Raw genomic sequence first — 19,723 nt, 5'->3', positions numbered from 1 at the left:
TGGTACTTGCTTGGAGCAAACAAGACTAACTTTTCCCCATGCGGGGTCAGCTAACTCCCATGCTTATAAAGCCATGCCCTAGAATACCACACAGGTGCACAGGACATGTTCTCAAATAAACTCAGAATTTATTAAACATATTTATTTGGTGCCTAGTAAACAAAGTACCTAATCTCAAGGAGCTTTCATTCTAGAGGAGCTTTCCCATCTATCTGCTAGATGAAACCAGGCACAATAAACTAGTCAGCCATTTGCTAGCAATGAATGCCGAATGACTAAATGCAGACCATATGCTACCTCCCCACGGCTACTGAAATGACGAGAGTTCACAACTACCAAGACACCTGGAGTCTCAACACAGGGTTAGCTCGGAAGTTTCTTCTTTTCTGCTCCCCATTTCTTCACTTCCATTTACGAGTGAAAGCCTAATGTGTAAATGTGGCCTGACAGCAAATTAAGATTTCTTTCTGGCATTGTTACTGTAACTCCTAGATGACGCCTCACCACCGCCCCAGAAGAAATCATTTAACCTCCGTGTGCACTAGGTCCCCATTCTGTAATAGGGCTATTATTCACACTTCTAACCTGTGCCAGCAATGTATTTTGAAGACAAATCATATTTTAAAACACATTTTAAACAAGCCAGAACGTGTTTCTCTTCTTATAGTTTGCAGCTGAAAATGTACACGATTAAAAGTGGTGACATAATGACTAAGACTTCCATAGGTATGTAGTATTTGTGTTTTTAAAGAATCTACTAGATATAGATAAAAAGAATGTTCCCTTAAATCAAATGACTGAATCCCAGAAGGCTTCCCCCAAAATATGAAAATTTCTGACATTTAACCCAGGGCTAAATATATGTGTTGAAAAAGAGCTAATACAAATTTATAGGTGAGCTGCCTGAAAAAAAGAACGAAAGCAAATACAACCTTAGCTGTTCAACTGAATTTTGCATGTTATTTGACTGAATGAACCACTGGTCTTAACTGTAATAATCATAAAAGGAAAACAAGTGTGCAAAGACCCAATGAACATAGACATGTGAATCATTTAAAATCCGTTTTGCAAATCCAAGTACCTACGGGTTAATTTTCAGGTGACAGATGATTTCGATGTGACCATCTGAATAAACTTTTACTCTAAGACAAACATACAAAAGGAGTTTTTAAAGCTGCATTATTTGAAACTGTCCTTTTAGCTAATGCCCAACCCCTCCTCCCTCGTCTGTATTCCAGATTCTGTCTCTACTCCCCTCTTGAGAATTTTGTACATTCGATTCTCTTTTCTGGACCCTCTTCATTGTCATGTAAACATATTTCTCTAACTTCAAAAACTCTATTACTCTTTTCCAACCTACCCCTCAAAGTGAAGAACCCCATCGAATGATCTTTCCAGCCAGTTTTGCCCAGAGCTGCCCATCTCGACAGTCTGCAGTTCCTTGGCTCACATTCAGTCCTCAGCCACTTCATTAAAGATGATCACTGACCCACTGCCACGCTGCTAAATTCAGGCTATTTTTCATCAACATCTGACATAATTAACTAATTAATCTCTTCCCCTCTCTGAAACACACTCCTCTCTCAGCTTTTGTGATAAGGAACTCACCTTGCTCTTCTACTTTTTCTGATACATAAATCCTGGATTCCTTCAGCCTTGGTCTAAGACCCTTTTTACTTATTGATCCTCTAAGAAAGCTCATCTGTGTTTCAAACACAGTATTATATGCTGATGAAGCTCAGATCTGTATCTCTAGAGCAAAACTATCCCCTGAACTAAAGACCAATATATCTGACATCATAGTCAACACCTCTTTTTGCACAGAGCAAAGTCAAAACGACCTCGCCTGCTTCTCTGCTAGTTTCTTAGCTTGGTGAAGCACAGCAATCCACCTAGCTGTGCTGTCCAGAAATCTGGACCTCTAGCTTGACATCTCCCCTCTACCCCCTCCATATAAGTCAGTCACATCCGAGTGGTGTACCATTTCCAGGATCACAACTCCAGGTCAAGCTACTGTCACCTTTCTCCAAAAACTTCATAACTGGTTCCCCTTATATCCACTATTACCCCCCTCCCCCAAACCATTACCTAAAATAGAGCCAGTGGTCTTAAAGTACAAATTTGACCATGACACTTCCTTGTTTAAAATCCATTTCCGCTGTTTATCAGATGGGTAAACTCCTGGCCCTACCAATACCAGCCTCCCACAGCTCATCACTCTCTTAAGAGACACTAGCTACACTGCCTTTGTCTCATCTCCTTAACTACTGCTCTGCCCTTCCAGTCTCAGGATGTCCTTGGCCTGGAAAGCCTCCATCACCTGGCTAATTCCTCTTCCTTCTCCAGAGTTCACGCAAGCACACTTCCACAAGGAATCTTTCCTGACAGCATCTACTGAGCCTGGTTCTCCTGTACAAATTCTCATAAAAACGATGCCGTTCTTCTCCATCACAGTACTTGTCACACTAGGTGACTGTTTGGCATCTGCCTCCCCCACACTAGAAGGCAGGCTGTCTTCTTAACCTTTCTACCTCTAGCAGTGAACAGAATGCTCTGCATACAGGCAACGGCTGGGCTCAAGCGAATGGCAACATAAAATGATTCTTAATTATTTGTTTCAAAATACTTGATTTCAGAGTTAATTGTGAAATTCTTCAAAGGACTCAGATTCTTATCCAACTCAAGATAACTTCATACTTTTATTTATGTGGAAGATTTATATAACTTTTAAAAAGTTATGATTAGAAGCTGTCTTGATCTCCAAACATCATTCACTAAGATCAGGCCAGCATCCTAAGTATTTTCAGTTCTGTGGATATTACAATTTCTGTCACAACCTCTGAATGCTGCCATCTAAGCATGAAAGCAGATATAAGTAATACATAAATGAATGAGTACGGCCGTGTTCCAATGACACCTTATTTACAAAAATAGGTAGCAGGTCAGATTTGGCCTGTAGGCTATAGTTTGCTGGTCTTTGCCTTAGATCAAGATTCCAACGGCTTCAATGCAAAACATACGGAAACAATTCTCTGGGTTACTTGGTGAAAACTGGTTAGATGTACTTTCCCTTTGATGTCACAGCACTACAATGCACAAGAAAGCTGCTGTGCTTGCTTCTAAAACCTGACATATGAGTCACCACACTGTTTTCTTTGGGGAGTTGCTCTTCTCTTAATTACTCAAATAAAATATAAAATGTTCTAAAATACTGGAAACCACTGCAGAAGGGACATTACAGCTCTGAATTAAAATTATGAGTCCTGTAAATTATATGTTATCAGCCTTGAGATAAAAAAAGATTTAATTCATTGTCTATGAGGCCTCCTATATCTATTACTATATCAAAATTCAGTAAACAAAAGGCTAGGTATAAAACAATTTTAGTGAGAAAAATCTTGGAGCAGCACACAAAACTTTGCAGTAAATTTCATTTTAATCCCCAAAGAACCTAGTATAGCCCTATCTACACAGTGCTCAATAAACTAAGTTTTCCTGAAGAAATGATTGCTGGAACTCTAAAGACCTCAAAAAAAAGATAGTAATTCATTTAAAATGTAGCAAATGAAAAGCAAACTGGCATTCATTTTGATATGACAATGATTTCTAAGTTCCCAAGATAATGATGATAGAATATCAGACATGTGAAACAACTGATACCTAATCATTATTTTTCCAACATTTATAAAGTATGGTTCTTACTTTCTTTAACTGTTCTCCCAAACAATGTAAAATCCGCAACCAAATAAACAACCTCAAAACGGCAATGTACACCGCACCCCCCAAATCTATTCTGTAACACAGGAGTTTCAAAAGCTGCTAGGTTTCTGAAATACAGTTTCAAATAATAGAGTTTCACAAGTTAGTTTTCTGATGCTTTCCCTGTACCTCTGATAGAAGTATATCATGTGGCATTTTTCCTCTTATTCTTTTGTCTACCTGGGGTTTCTCCCACCCGCCATTTCTCTTTCTAAAAAAACCACTATAGTGATATAATGGAAGCAAGTCTCGTGCTTTGTAGTGTCAGAAAACAGGAGACAAAAAGAAATTCAAATTTGGCTGAAATTGACCAAAATGACATATTTTGTTTTCACAGAATTCACACTATGAGAAATATTTCAAAAGATTTCTGTTACTTACTAAGTTGGGATATACACTTGCTTCAGTTTACTCTCGGCTTCTGCTGCTTTTAGACGTTTCTAAGTCAAAAGATAGATAAAGTATTTTACATACAATGCCTAGTAATTATTACCACTTCACTGTCTCAAAAAATTCATAAGAAAATGAAATATTAAAACATCATTCAAAAATTGCCATTTTAACAAATGGCTTTCATGTACATATTCTCAAACTGTGTTAGTTTGTAAGACAAGTCACTAGATTCCGAGGTAGAACTCCAAGTATTAATACCATTTTACTCTTAGATTTCAAAAAGAAAGCAGTGAATAAGTCCATTTTATATTGTTCCACAAGTGAATAAACAGGATTTAGAAATAACCATTTTTACTTTGCAAATTTAGTTTATACTTTCTTTTTTGCCCTTCTGGAAGAAACACACACACACACACACACACACACACACACACACTCTTTCCTTTAAAATAAACATTTTTTTTGCCCAGAAATGATTTGTTTCCAAGGTTCATGAGAAAAGAAAGAGATAACAACTCCCCTAAGTACAGTTAAATAAGCATTTACCCTCAAGTGTTAAGAGAGATGTAATATACTTTAAAGCCTGGCTAACCCACATCAGATTTTAGGAGCCAATTAGGAGCCAAATGTAGGAAAAGGAATGGGAGAAAGATTACCTAATCATATCCAGAAACTGCTCGTAAATGAATACAAACAAGGAAGGCAAACAATATATGGTAGATATCCAAAAAGAACACAAACCAGAATATAAGGCAATCATCCATATTCTCCATGAGGAGAAAACAAAACATTTAAGAGGACAACTTAAAACTTTTAGAGGGGCACCTGGGTGGCTCAATCTGTTAAGCAGCTGCCTTCGGCTCAGGTCATGATCCCAGAGTCCTGGGATCAAGCCCAGCATCAGGCTCTCTGCTGGGAGAAAGCCTACTGCTCTCTCTCCCCTGGCTTGTGTGCTCTCTCTCACTTGCTCACTCTCTCATTCAAATAAAGAAACTCTTTTAAAGATTTTATTTATTTGATAGAGAGAGAGAGAGAGACAATGAGAGAGGCAGCACAAATAAAAACAGTGGGAGGGGAAGAAGCAGGCTTCCTGCTAAGCAGGGAAGCTGTTGCGGGGTTTGATCCTAGGACCCTGGGATCATGACCTGAGCTGAAGGCAGCTTGCTTAACAGACTGAGCCACCCAGGCACCCCTAAATTTCTAATAATCCATAAAAATGACTTGTTCACATCTCAGGTCATTATTCCTGTCGGCTACACTCACAAAGATGGAGCACCAAGATCCTGCAAGGAAAATAACACCTCTCTGGTGGCATCCTTCCCCACTGTCTTTCGAAAAATTTATCGTAATGGTTCTTCTGAAGTAAAGAAAATATTAGGACTAAATTCTTAATATCTTAAGGACATGAAATCATGTCATTTAAAATAGTACAGAAAAGATAAAGCAAACAAATTTAAAATTAAGTATATTGCTAAGAAATATTAAGATATGAACAGAAAGCTCACTTTAATGCGATTGTATTAGTTGCAATATGAAGAAATTACCTGCTGCACGTATCTGTCAGTAGTTTTCCACATGTAATAATATTCAATGATGCTAGTCAATGATTTCCAAGGGAGCTGAAAAAATATTTAACATGATAAAGGAAAACAAGCTACTATAGAAACTTTCTTTTTAAAATCACTTTTTAAAAGTAAGGAGGCAAATATCCACATGGAAGATTCATTCTAGGAGAAGTGTTTGAGAAAACTAAAATTAATTTTTAGCAAAAGGTATCCCAAGCAAGTTATATGCAGTCAGAGACTCTAATACAACAAACTCCATTTCTCACCTCCCATTTTATTAAAGATCATAAACATTATGACTGAAAGTATCTCATGACCTACTCAAAAAAATTATTTTTGGGCTGCAGGTGGGATTGAAGTTCCAATTTTTAGAAACTATATTTAAATAGGTTAAGCCTAAGTTACTTCACACTTCCAAAAATGCAGCTCCACCTGGCTGTCATTTGGTCTCTGGCGTAACCGTTCTCATCTTTATCAAAACTGCTTTATTTTCACCTACTTTGTTGTAAATGAAATAAAAATCTAAATCCTTGAGAGACAGCATAGCTGAGTGTGGCTTGTATTTGTGAAGTAGGAAGCTCACCTTTGCCATTTTCCTATGATGACTCAAAACTGGCCAAATGAGCTCCTACCAATGAGACCCACAACCAAGACTATAGTCCACAGACCCTCTGTAAAGGGAAATCTGTCAGTCATCTAAGATGTAAAACCGAACAGAGATTACACATGGGTACCACCACATGGATGTCCTCTCACCGAATCTGATCTGATTACTCCACATGTCCAAACAAATGACTATGGACAGTCACACTCCTTAGCTGTGGCGCCAGACCTTATGGAAAGGTGACTCAGTGCTCTTGGGCTTCTAGCGAGCTTGCCCTAATGCACCGTCGGGACTGGAGAGTCAAAACAGTACTTCCACACTGCCCTGAAGCTACGGGTCTGCTTGAAACCCACGGGTACAATATCCACACCACTCTCATCACCTCCACGTTTCACTCACCTGTTTGCTCTGAAGAGAAAACAGATGGAGTTCTAAGAGAAGAAACTATTCTCAGCTTAATGGGGTGGCAACTCCAATAACAGTTCCAAGTGTGGCCTCCCTAAAGGGCCAAATTGCAGCGCCACTGGGGTATGCGCTACGGCTAAAGCAAGTACTGTTTTCTATGACCCAGCAGGCCAATCTGATGGGGTGGAGAGTGTCTGAGAGATGGAGTTAAGGTGCCCACCGCAAGACCTCACGTGGCAAGACCTCAGGACAGTCCAGGGCACAGTCCCCCAGGGCTCAAGCAAGCTAAGACTGCTTCATCCCCTAACCATTCTTCTGAGAAGCAGCCCCTGGCGTGCAATTACCTGGAAGGCTGAGAAAAGGAAACCAAGTGACTATGGAACCTGAGCTTCATCATCAGCCGGATTTTATTGAAGCCACTAAGTCCTACTCAGCTATGCTCGGCACCACCACTCTCTCTAGAAGTACAGGTCTTGAAATTGAAAAGCACAAGTAACACATTGCAGTGTGTCTACTTCTGTTGTAGGATCTTTCCTCCCTCAACCCTCATGGCTTCACAGGAGTTCCTGAGGACGTGTCAAGTGAGGAGGAAAAAATCCAAATGTGGTGGATGGCTTTGCGCGATACATTGGCACTGACCAGAATTCCACTGCTGCAGACTTTCGGCCCCCAGCAGAAGCGGCTCTGAAGCACAGTGAAGAAGGGTGATCCTTGGGAGGGGAGGGCATTAGTCACTTAGTCACTGCAGGGTTTTCTACTTTGAGCTGAAGGCAAGCTGGCCAGAGGAACTAATCCATACCTACTAGCAGACAGTGGTTATCTACCTGTCACAATGATTGGGGACTAGAAAGGAATACAACTAGAAGGTTGGTAACAAAGAGGCTTAAGAAAGAGGTTTGTGGAATGGATACCTCTGAATGGGCCCAAGTGTGAAAATATTTGTGTCTCCATGCTTATCAAAGGTTCCCTCTAGAGAGGAGGTTCTCAATATCAGGAGGAAAGATGATTCTCTAGGGCTATCAGCCAGCCCCCTTCCCTACCCAAAATAATGACTGCTCAAAGGACATGTAAACAAAATGGACACAGAGGCAAGCAGACAGAGATTACACATGGGTACCACCACATGGATGTCCTCTCACCGAATCTGATCTGATTACTCCACATGTCCAATCTGCAAAGAACACAGTACATGGCCTTCCAACATGGCACCATTCCTGGTAACATGTTAGTTACATTGGACTCTCAGCATCCTAAAATGAACAGATATCTTGTTCTTGTTGAATAGATAATTATTCCAAATATGACTTGCCTTTTCGGCCTATAATGCATTGACCAGCAATAACAACCACAGACTTATGAAGGACTTATTCTCACAGAACACTGCTTCTAACCCAGGTCTCAGAACCCTCAGAAAAGAAGGTTTGATTCACCCTACCAGGTTAAGAACAATGGTCACCTAAGGGACGAAGGGGAGAATAGTGGAGGAATTTGATTCTGAATGCCAACGAAGACCTTAGGGTGAGTTCCAGAAACAGAGGAAGGAAGAAGATTAAAGAGGCTATCTATATTTCCTTTCTTGGTTGGTGTAATGATTTTCCTTCAGCAGTCCAATTCCCGTTCTATTTTTACATAAGATCTGTTGGTGGTAGTTTTACCTTTATAATTGAATGCAGAAGTTATAAGCAATAAAGACAGGGTTGTGAATAAGACCAGAGGAGGAATAAACATCAACCAGACAAGGAGGCTGTGACATTACATTTGAGGAAATGGTACCACATTTTCTAATGATTCAGGAATAATTACAATTGTTTCAAAGTTGCTATTAGGAAAGGAAGCATGTACAGAAGGCAAGGATGATGCTGAGGAACCAAAGTGGGGGATGATGGCAGATCCTACATACCCACTTCCAATCCACATCAGCTTGCCTTCATTAAAGCTCTAAGGTACATTTCCCCCAGATACCCTGGACCAAAGATGCAGACATATGGATCATGTTTAGGTAAACTGGGAAATGACATCCGGATAGAGAAGTGAGCAACTTAAGGACGAGGCTGCATGCAGGGAGAATGAACTGTCTGCCAAAAATGATGGTTGAGGGGCACCTGGGTGGCTCAGTCAGTTGAATGTCCGACTCTTAATTTTGGTCCCAGTTATGATCTCAGGGTCCTAGGATCAAGCTCTGCTTGAGGATTCTCTCCCTCTGCCCCTCGCCCTGCTCTCTTTCTTAAAATAAATAAGTAAAGAAATCTTAAAAAAAAAAAAAAAAAAAAAAAAAAAGAATGATAGTTGAAATATGTTCTTCCAGGGCATCTGTGTTGACCTTTCAGTCATCCGTGCTAACATCATGGATGCCAAGCAGCGGAGGGCACAGGTATTTCCACTGTTCCTGAAAGTGAAGTGTCCAACCCTGGTTCTCTAGTCTTCCCAGAGATTCTGTGAGAACCTAATACCATATATTCATTTCTGCTTCAATTAGATTTAGCGAATTTCATACTTAGCAACTAGGAACCCTGACTAATATAACCAATACATTTATTCTTTACACTAAACTCCCTCTTATCCATAATCAAAAGTGCTCTAGCTCATACAAAGGTTGGAAGTAAAGTGTTCAAAGAACAGGCCTAGACATATGGCATTTACTTTTTATTTATTTAAGTAATCTCCACATACAATGTGGGGCTCGAACTCATGACCCTGAGATCAAGAGTTGCACCTTCTTCTGACTGAGCCAGCCAGGCACCCCAATTTGTGGCACTTATTGACAGAGTCAAGTTGGGGCAGAAATCAGATAAGACTGGAGGGGCACTATATGTAGTGGAGTTTCCGCTACGATGCTGCTATTGCAGGGTTAGTTAGTTAGTTCGTTCGTTCTAGGCTTCAAAAGGCCTGGCTGTGAAGCATCGAAACTTAGATCCCTGAGCCGCCTGGAGGTTCCATTAGCCCACAACATACCCTGTAATAAATCTCTCTATCCTTAACTAGCTCACTCAGATGGATTCTGTTGTTTCCAATTATGGCTTTCCAACTTCCTTCAAGTTCACTTTCCTATACTGGAAGGCTACAATGGAAATACTATATTTCTGAGACTCTCTTGTGATTTATTTCTTACAAACAGTTGTAGAAGACCTAAATTCAGAAGCGAGTTAAGCAGCATAGAGGGAAGGGTGCACAGGAATCTGTTTAGCTGCAGCAGAGCTAAAAGGCATAAGACTGTTCCAGAGTCATCAGATCCACTAGAGGCTTCCTAACCCCAAGACCATGGTTAAAGTAGTGTAGTCCGGTAACAGAGGTTAACCCAGCAGCTTCCCACTTCTGGGTGGGGCAGAGGTAGGCGCTCCCCTGTTGGACCATTTCTGTGGAATGTTCTGATGTCCATCCTGGCGCCTACTTCTCCAACCCTATCAATTATCCAAAATTCTATATTAGATACTAGGTATATATAATATATATAAAATTACAAAAAGCAATTATCCAAAATTAAATCCCATTTTGTTTAAGATAGCTTATGTGATTTTATGATCTGCAACTGAAGCTTAAATGATTAAAAACAGCTAGGAAATAGCCTTTGCTGAAAGGAGTTTCTATGCCAAGAGACCTGAATGCATGAAAGAACAGAGACTTTACTGTTCTGTACTTTGAATTTCTCAGGTTCCTTTGTGTATTTCGGATGCTGCTTCTTAGGATATAAAATCCACAAGAGAATATCATTCCCACCCTACAAATGAGAAAAAAAAAAAACAGATACTCTATGGAACCACTTCAATTCTTGAGCCCACCACAGAGCTAAAGTTGCAAAACAATCAACTGAACTGAAAACTCCAAAATCACTCTGAATAAACACTAGACTCAGGAGACTCACGAACTATTTTTACTTTGGAAAAGCACACACACACAAAGATAACAAATAAAAACAAGGAAGAAAACAACCAAAAATTTACCAAATTACTAAAGGCCAACAGTTAGCTAGGGCAACTGTTTAGCATCTATGGGCGCTCCAGACACCAGGGGGACCCATCCACATTTGCCACGGATCTCCTACCGGTGTTCGTCAGAAAGAACTGGCCCAGAGCAGGAAACCTGAGAAAGCCCCTGCTGGTGGTGAGGGAATTTGAATCTATACAAAGAAATGAAGAAGGGCAGAAATAATAACATTTTTTAAAATAAATAACAATACATAAATAAATATGGGGAAAAAAGATATTTAAAAAAAAATCTCTTTAAAAAGATCACTGTCTAAAGGAAAAAATAGCAATAATTCACGGTGGGATTTAGAACATGGGCAGAAGTAAAATGTATGATGAAAAAGGCACAAGAATGGGAGGGAGGAACTAGAAGTATTATCACATGGTTCTTTTTTTCTTTCTTTCTCTTTCTCTCTCTCTCTTTTTTTTTTTTTTAAGTAAGCTCTTCATCCAACATGGAGCTTGAACTCATGACCCAAAGATCAAGAGTTGCATGCTCTATCAATACTAAGCCAGCCAGGTACCCCAGTCAGATGGTTCTTATAATCTATGTGATTCAATTGGATTTGACTGAAGGTAGATTGTAAACATTAAAGATGCATATTGTAAACCACTAAACAAATAAAAGTTTAATTGGTAAGCCACCAGAAGAGAGAAAACTAGAATAAAAAAAAATAATTAAAGGGGCACCTAGGTTGCTCAGTTGGTTAAGCGTCCAGCTCTTGGTTTCAGCTCAGGTCATGATCTGAGGCTCATGAGATCGAGGCCCCCATCCAGCTCCGCGCTCAGCGTGGAGTCTGCTTCAGATTCTTCGCCTCTCCCTCCCACTCTGCCCTTCCCCCTGCTCTCTCTCTCTCTAAAGTAAAATAACATCTTTAAAAAAAAAATAATTTTGAAAAGGGGGAAAGAACAGAACAATGGGACAAACTGAAAATTAATGGTAAGAGGATTGGTTTTAAATAAAAAATTACATTATTGATGATGATATTGAAGGTAAATAGTCTAACAATCCAAGTAAAAGGTAGAGATTGTTGGACTGGTTTTAAACTATATTTAGTTTACAAAGCCTACTTTGGACATAAATAAGGTACAAATAAAGGGATGGAAAAAAGATATACCATGTAATCAATAAAATAAAACTGGAGTGGTAATATTAACAGGAGAAAAACCAGATATCACCACAAGGAATATTACCATAAAGAGGCATGATGAAAGATAAAAGGGTCAATTCATTAGAAAAATAATGTATATAGCCAATAAGACAGCTTCAACATAATTAAAGCAAAAAACCTATATTAACTGAAAAAGAAAAACAGAAAAATTCACAATGATAACTAGAGACTTTTAATACTGCTTTCTCAATAACAGAACAAGTAGACAGAAAATCAGTAAGGTTCCAGAAGACTTGAATAACACCATCAATAAATTTGACCTAAGTAGCATTTATAGAACATTCCACCAAATAGCAAAATACCTCTTCTTTTCAAGAGCACATGGAACATTCACCATAATGGAACATATACTGGGATGAGAATCAATCACATGTCAAAAATGTAAGATTTGATTTTTTTACGAAGTATGTTTTCTGATCACAACAGAATTAAACTAGACTTCAGTAACAAAAGTATATGGGAAAAAAAAATCACAAAACTTATCTCTAAATAACCCATGAGTCAAAAAGCGAATCAGAATGAAAAATGAAAATACTTTGAAGGAACAAAAATGAAAACACTACTTATCAAAATGTGGAGAGAGGCCCCGTAGCACAGGGCCTGCTGAGGTTGAGACAGGAATACTGAAGAAGCCCTCCCACATTCCAGGCCCCACATCAAGCCCAGTTAAGAATCTGAAGTCTGTGGGTGTTCAGATCACCTGCTATTCACCCCTTCATGGAGATGGACCCGCCCCTCCAAACAGTATCAGATGGCCAGACGTACAACACACAACACTGAAGACAAAAGACTGGAGGGGCGCCTGGGTGGCTCAGTTGATTAAGCCATTGCCTTCGGCTCAGGTCACGATCCCAGAGTCCTGGGATCGAGTCCTGCATCAGCTTCCCAGCTCCATGGGGAGTCTTCTCCTCCCTCTGACCTTCTCCCCTCTCATGCTCACTCTCACTTACCCTCTCAGATAAATAAATAAAATTTCTTTAAAAAAAAAAAAAAAAAGAAATTCAAAAGAGAGGAGACTGACAGTGGTTTCTGAGTCACAGCTACTCACACATCCCAGGGGACGATGACACCGTGTAGGGCCACAGTGAGTCACTAGGGGCTGTGAGAGTGAGGTTCTGTGTAACAAGAGGGTGAGGTATGGCCTGGTTCTGAAGAGGGTTCCCATGGGAGGAGGTGACTGGCTTCTCTGAGTAATTCTGTGGGCTGGCAGGGAAGTGAAACCCAAAAGGCTGAAGGAGGGACGGGGAGATGCTAGTAAAACAGAGATGAGGAGCCTTTCCTGCTGGAGGGCCATCTCCAACAAGAGCAGTGGAACTCACAGTTAAGTTTTTGGGGCCCAGTGAGGCTCATAAATGTCAAGACAGCACATGAAATGTTAGGCCTTCCAATACAGAACAAGCACCAGATCCAAACCTGGCCCAACTACAGATTTGATTAATATATTAAAGGATATACTAATATACTTAAGGCTGTCTTAAAAAGTTAAGACAGCATAGATGGCTAGATGTGGAATTTAAACAGATTAAAAATATAAAAAATAAAATATAAATGTTAGCAAAATATGCTATCATATTTGAAGAATTCCTTTAGCAAGTGTATCAGTATACTGGACATTGCCAAGAAAAGAATTAGTGGTACTGGAAGATAAATAAATATATAAATCATACACACTAACACAAACAGCAGGTCCCGGCTCTTGGAAACTCACAGAATAATTACAAAGGAAAACACACCCAGGAGCATTGTAGCAGTAAAACTGCTAAAAAAACAAAACAAACAAACAAAAAAACCCAAACAAACAGAAGTAGAGAGAAAATCTTGAGCACAAAGAAACATTTACATACACAAGAACTTCTTGTCCAAAACTACGTAAGCCAGAGAGACCTCTTTAGAATACTGAAAAAGAAGAAAAATGAGTTCCATAAAGAAAGAAAATCATTTTTGTTAAAGAGGACAGTAAGATGGTTTTGAGAAAAAGCTAAAATCACTATCAGCCAAACACACACTACCAACAAATGATTACATTACAAGGAAGTTTCAACCTTAAAAAGATACTAGGAAAAGACAAAACATGTAAGCCTAAAGCAAGCTGAAGAAAGGAAACAGCAAACATAAAAGCAGAAATCAATGAAAGAAAAAAATCAATCAAACAAAAAACTGGTTCTTCGCAAAGATCAATAAAACTGACAAACTCCTAGCTGGACTGATGAGGAAAAGAGAAAGAAGAGCTAAATTACCAGTGTCAGGAATGCGAGAGGGGCATCACTACTCCATCCCAAAGACCTTCAAAGGGTAATAGAAGATTATGATCCCCTTTATGACAATAAACTAGACAACTCCAGAACAAATGAACAAGGAGAAGTGGTGAGCAAGATACAGGAGTAGGAGAAACCTGTCTCTGTACCTGACAGCTATGGACAAATGAAAACAGCTCTGGGAGGATGGATATGGGAAGAGTCAAGCAAGCTCCTCTGGCAACACAGTGGGGCAATAAAAGGGTCACTGCAGAGGCAGCTGAGACATCTGGAAATAGCTAAGAACAAAAAAGAAGGGTAAAGGCTATCAGTATAAGCCATGTAGTGGTGCCACTGTGGTCTCCAGTGGCCTGATGTGCAGAGGAGCCCAGCAGCCATTGCCACCAAGGACCTCAAGAGCCCTCAGGACAGCTGCAGAATGCCTGCCACATTCACAGCAGAGGACTCTGCAGCGTTTGTTGGTGTGGACTCCAACAGCCCGCTCTGCAGAGGAAACAGACAGCTTCTGCCACTGAGGTAACCAACAGCCACTGCTGATATTGACCTCGCAAAGAGGCAAACGCTGCTGCGCCCCTCCCACAAGACACTGCTGGAATGAACAATTATATACCCACAAATTGGATAGTCTAGAAAGGATGATTGCCCTAGAATGCTATCCATGGACTTCTCAAATAGAAATTTCCCCATTTCAAAGAGGTTATAAGCTTAATTAAAGAGAACAATTCCATAAACACAAAGACAAAAGGAAGTACATAATAGTAGATAAGATTATCCAGTATTTAAAATCCAGGTTAGATACCACATACCATTAAGAGGAGTCAAGGATTGAAACCTATAAAGCAAATTTTCCTACTTTGCTTGGTATAGGCCGTTTCCAAATTAAAGGTCCACATCAAATTTAGGCTCAACAATTAGTAAGGTAACTAGAAAATTTTAAAAGGTCTAAAGGACAGCAACAAACTAAAAAAGCAGAGCTCAGAAAAATATTTAGTGCAAACAGTCAGAAAAGCTATCCATATTTTAACCCTGGAACTCAGAGCTTCCTGACCTTGAGTCTTAAAATTACTTCCCAAAACAAATGTTAACTTCTCCCTCTGTAACACCAGCCTTCATTCTAAGTGGAGTAGATAAAAATTACTAAGTCACGAGCTTGCTAAATGGTTTACTAGATTCCTAATAAAGACAAAATATTCCCACCCCAACATTTTATTTACAATCTTCTACTTACAAAGTCTTGACGTATGTCATTGAAGTCTTTGCCATATTTTTCCAGTGCCTCTTCAAATAAACTAGCTTCAGAGGCTGACCACTCTTCCATTTCATCTCTGCATAACACAGGTCCTCCAAGTGGTACTAAGACACTAATTGCACTGCTCAAATCATAGCTGTGCCTATACAACGTATCCATAGCGTGAAACTAAAGAAAACAAAATAGAAAAGATTGGTCAGAAATGCAAACTTGCTAGGTTATTTATGAACAGAAATACTAAAATACATGATGCACTTAAAACTAACACTAATATATTTAGGTGTTTGTTTTTTAAGTAACAAAATAAAGAAAAATTTAAACCTCAGATGACCTTATATTACCATTTATTGCTTTAAGAAAATGCTGATTTGTACCTTATAAGATGGGTATTTTAAAAAATGCATTCATTTGTTACAGTAACCTGCATGTGAAGAGTCAGAGCCTCTTAAGTAATTACACTGGAAAGCCAGTAAATTTCACCATCTTCTTGGTTACCAAAATCACTTCAGCTACTGCACAGGGTTGGCACAGCCTTCCTTGATAAGGGAAAAAGAGATGATATACCAGAAAGGGGAAGAACAACTCTCAGGTTGGATTAAGAGAATGTCCTAAGAACGAGAGATAGAGAAAACAATGGAATTGAGAACGAGGTGACACAACAACAAAACTATACATCTATGTTAAGTGAAACAAAAGTACGTATCCATGCAAAAACAGTAACTGGGTTAGAATTTTGTAAGACCAAGAAGAGATGACCAGGCTTGCCTGTATCAGCTAGGCTGCGAGGGTTTCCTATATATTTCAAGAGACAGTGATAGGAAGAGTCATCTGAAAGGAAGACAGATGAAGAATATATATCTGGCTTTTTGCAAAAGTACCTTGGGTCTAGCTTACTTTTAAAAGACATTCTTTTGCCCATTAGAAGCAGTGAATAAACTTAGGTTCCTAAACTTTAAGCTTTGAAAAACTTGAGATGGTTTTTCTACCCGAGAGAAAGATTCATTCATAACATATATGCACACTGGTATGCGCAGCAGGAAAACTGCAAAAGGCGATGATTGGCTCTGCTGTGTCTGGATAAGCATATAGGTGTGGCCCAGATTTGGTTGGCAAGGTGACCAAATCCTTCCCAAGTTAGAACTAGTTCTATTTAAACTTTCTAACACATGAAAGCCAAGTCTTGGACCTTGAACACAAAGTATCTTCTGAAATTTTCAGAAAATGGGGATAGCATCACATCTACTGGACAACACAGCTCTTAAAATGTAGCTTGTAAGTGAGTTCCCTATTCATAAAAGAATATAAAACTAGCTCAAATATCATAGTCACCTACTAAAAAGAATCACTGGCTACAGTACGCACTAAAAAGACATATTTAGGGCTCCTGGGTGACTTCAGTTGGTTAGGGGTCTGCCTCCGGCTCAGGTGATGATCCCAGGGTTCTGGGATTGAGCTGTGCGTCAGGTTCTCTGTTCAGTAGAGAGTCTGCTTCTCTCTCTCCATTTCCCTCTGTCCTTCCCCTGACTCATGCAGGTCTCTCTCTCAAATAAATAAATAAAATCTTAAAAAAAAAAAATTTACACTTCATACATTAAGACATTGGAAAGGATCTAGAATAGAAATTTGTTGACAGTACTGAAGACAGGATTTAGGACAGACAGACATGTTTAAGGTATGGTAACTAACTGCTTTATCAAGGATTAGCATCTCTCTTAATTAAATCACCAGACTCCACAAAACAAAAGCAAGTAGGAATTTCATTATCTATTTCCTAGTTACAATCACAGCTAAGACCACTGGCCATGTATAGGCTTATTGCTGTATGTATCACAATCATGGAATAATAACTTCAATTTTCAAGAGAATTTCTTCCCACTCTTGTGCAGCAAGGGTTATAAAAATGTTACAATTGATCTTTATTCTTTGCCTGTGCTCTGCAAACTTGAGAATCAACTGAACACTTTTCTAGCTAACCTTCCCACTTGATAGATTCAACAGTTCAAGTACTTACTGTACAATGCTAAACACTTCACATCGTCCCTGAAATTATTGTTTCTAGATAACTGATCTAAGAAAGTGAAAACAGAGTCCAAGAGCATTTAGGGATCCCTTCAATTAGTAATCTATTACTATAAACAATTATTTTTGAAACTAAATTTATGAAGGGGAACAAAACTGAAAAAGATTCAATGGTATTCAAAATCAATAATTACACCAATTAACTGTGCTGCTGAGATTCCTCAGGAGGTAGAAGTCATTTTTATAATTAACAGGTGCTCTGAAACCAAAAGTCACAGAATTAAGTGAGTTTTTCTCAGCTGATATTATACCAGCCACTCAAAGTGTGAAAGGATTTTCAGCCTTTTGTTCATGTGAGATGAATGAAAAGGCTTTTCTTACAGGCACTTTTTTAAAATGACAGGCTATTATCTAATAAGGTTTCAAAGAACCAAAGTAATATCATAGCCTTTAAAAGTGATTATGACCAAAAAGTGAAGTGATTCGACTGTTGATTAGATTGTTACAAAGGTTCTTTTCTTTACAGTGTTATAGAACACTGAAGTAATAAGCATTTGCTTTCAGAAGACTAACTCATGCTCTGTCACAAATCAAATGGAAAGAATGGGTCCAACTTACAGCTGACTGGAGGCTCTGAAACCCCCAAAGCCCACTTTTGAAACCCCCAAAGCCCACTTTTGAAACCCAGCCCAGAGGAGAGTGTTGTCGTGATTAGTAGGTGTAGAAAATAAACATCCCATCAGACATATGCACTGTGGAATTCCTAGGGAATAATTTTATTGACACTGATGACCAACTTCATAAAGAAACCAGAGGATCAAATTATGTGCTAGGAGTCCATACGCACTGCATCTTTCTGACACATATAGGTGGCTCCTTTTTTTGTTTGTTTTTGTTTTTTTCAAAAGATTTTATTTATTTATTTGTCAGAGAGAGAGACACAAGCATGCAGAGTGGTTGGCAGAGGCAGAGAGAGAAGCAGGCTCCCTGCTGGACAAGGAGTCCAATGCGGGACTCAATCCCAGGACCCTGAGATCATGACCTGAGCCGAAGGCAGTGGCTTAGCCGACTAAGCCACCCAGGCTTCTCTAGGTGGCTCCTTCTGAATGAACTTTTATATAGTCCGATCTTATCCTAAAGAGCTATACTGCAAGTAAAACACAGACCGAGACAACATTAAGTGAAGATTCTCAGAAAGAGGCTAAGACATGGGAGTTTGACATATGACTTACGGTTTATCAGTAAGATAGTAAAAAATTTCAAGAGCTACACATGTAAAAGAACACACTGGCTGATTCCATTTATTTTCTTAAGATTTACTTATTTATTTTAGAGAGAGAGTGAGTACATGCACGCGAGTGGGAGGAGGGGCAGAGGGAGAAGGAGAGGGAGAGAATTTCAAGTTGACTCCTCACTGAACACGGAGCCCCACACGGGACTTGATTCCTGGACGCTGAGATCATGACCCAAGCAGAAATCAAGAGTTGGTCGCTTAACTGATCCAGGTGCCCGTGGCTGATTCCATTTAAATGGATTTTGAGAAAAGTAACATTCAGTAGTAAGAGAAGTCAAAATAATGATTACCTCAGATGCAGGGGGTAGGGGGGTGATCACTGAGGAGAGGCACGATAGAACATTTTGGGATTCTGATAGGGCTCTTTAATCTAGATCTGGGTGGTGATTACATGAATGTATACACACATAATTTATGAGCTATGCACCTAAGTGTACTTAATACACTTCACTGTATGTATACCTCAATTTAAAGACAAAGAATTTAAAGACTAAATGTAAAAAAAATTGGAAGTCTTCCCTCTTAGATACTTTGCAAAGATACCATGTTTTCAATAGAGATACAGATACACACGACAAGATCCATTCAAATCTAAATTTAAAAAATCATAAGAACTGAGCACAAGCTGTTCTCTCTGCCAAATAGTGGTGAAGGTGTTGTCACATTTCATCTCATTCATAACAGATGGAGATGACAAACAGAAGTATTTTAGGAGAAAGACTGACAATGAAATCTTGGCAGTGAAATTCTCATCTTTTGTTCATTAAGTAGAATCACGCTATGGTAGACTAGATTATTATTCAGCAAATATTCACTCCCTCCCCTGGACCTCCACAGGAGAGCATTCTTCTACTCCACGGATACTGCACCTGGCCATGTGACCTGACTGGCAGTAAGATGCTCAGGATATGTGGCATAACAGAGCCTTGACATGTGTTTCCATGTCTGGACTTGCCCTCTTGAGCTACTGGCTTTTTTCACAGAGGATGAGATCTACATGGAGCAGATCTGGACTCATCCTGCAGCTTGTCACCTAAAGTGGCCCA

The 19,723-nt window shown here is 39.3% G+C and overlaps 1 protein-coding gene across 6 annotated transcripts in view; it reads right to left on the bottom strand.

The window, feature by feature from the left end:
* MTA3 (metastasis associated 1 family member 3) overlaps window positions 1-19,723 on the bottom strand; it is a 165,041-nt gene that overhangs the window by 35,326 nt on the left and 109,992 nt on the right. For all 6 annotated transcript variants that reach the window (XR_009405297.1, XR_009405296.1, XR_009405298.1 and 3 more), the window contains exons 9-11: window positions 15,344-15,532; window positions 5,697-5,771; window positions 4,141-4,199 (exon numbers count right to left, since the gene is read on the bottom strand). Coding sequence is in view for 3 of the 6 variants with exons in the window: in XM_059405539.1 (XP_059261522.1) it covers window positions 4,141-4,199; window positions 5,697-5,771; window positions 15,344-15,532 (323 nt within the window). In the remaining 3 variants the exon portion in view is untranslated. The remainder of the gene's footprint in view (window positions 1-4,140; window positions 4,200-5,696; window positions 5,772-15,343; window positions 15,533-19,723) is intronic.

The sequence above is a fragment of the Mustela nigripes genome, chromosome 7 (genome assembly GCF_022355385.1).
Source record: "Mustela nigripes isolate SB6536 chromosome 7, MUSNIG.SB6536, whole genome shotgun sequence".
Lineage (NCBI taxonomy): Eukaryota > Metazoa > Chordata > Mammalia > Carnivora > Mustelidae > Mustela > Mustela nigripes.
Note: the sequence above shows the minus strand (reverse complement) of the source record. Positions and strands in the feature narration are given on the sequence as shown.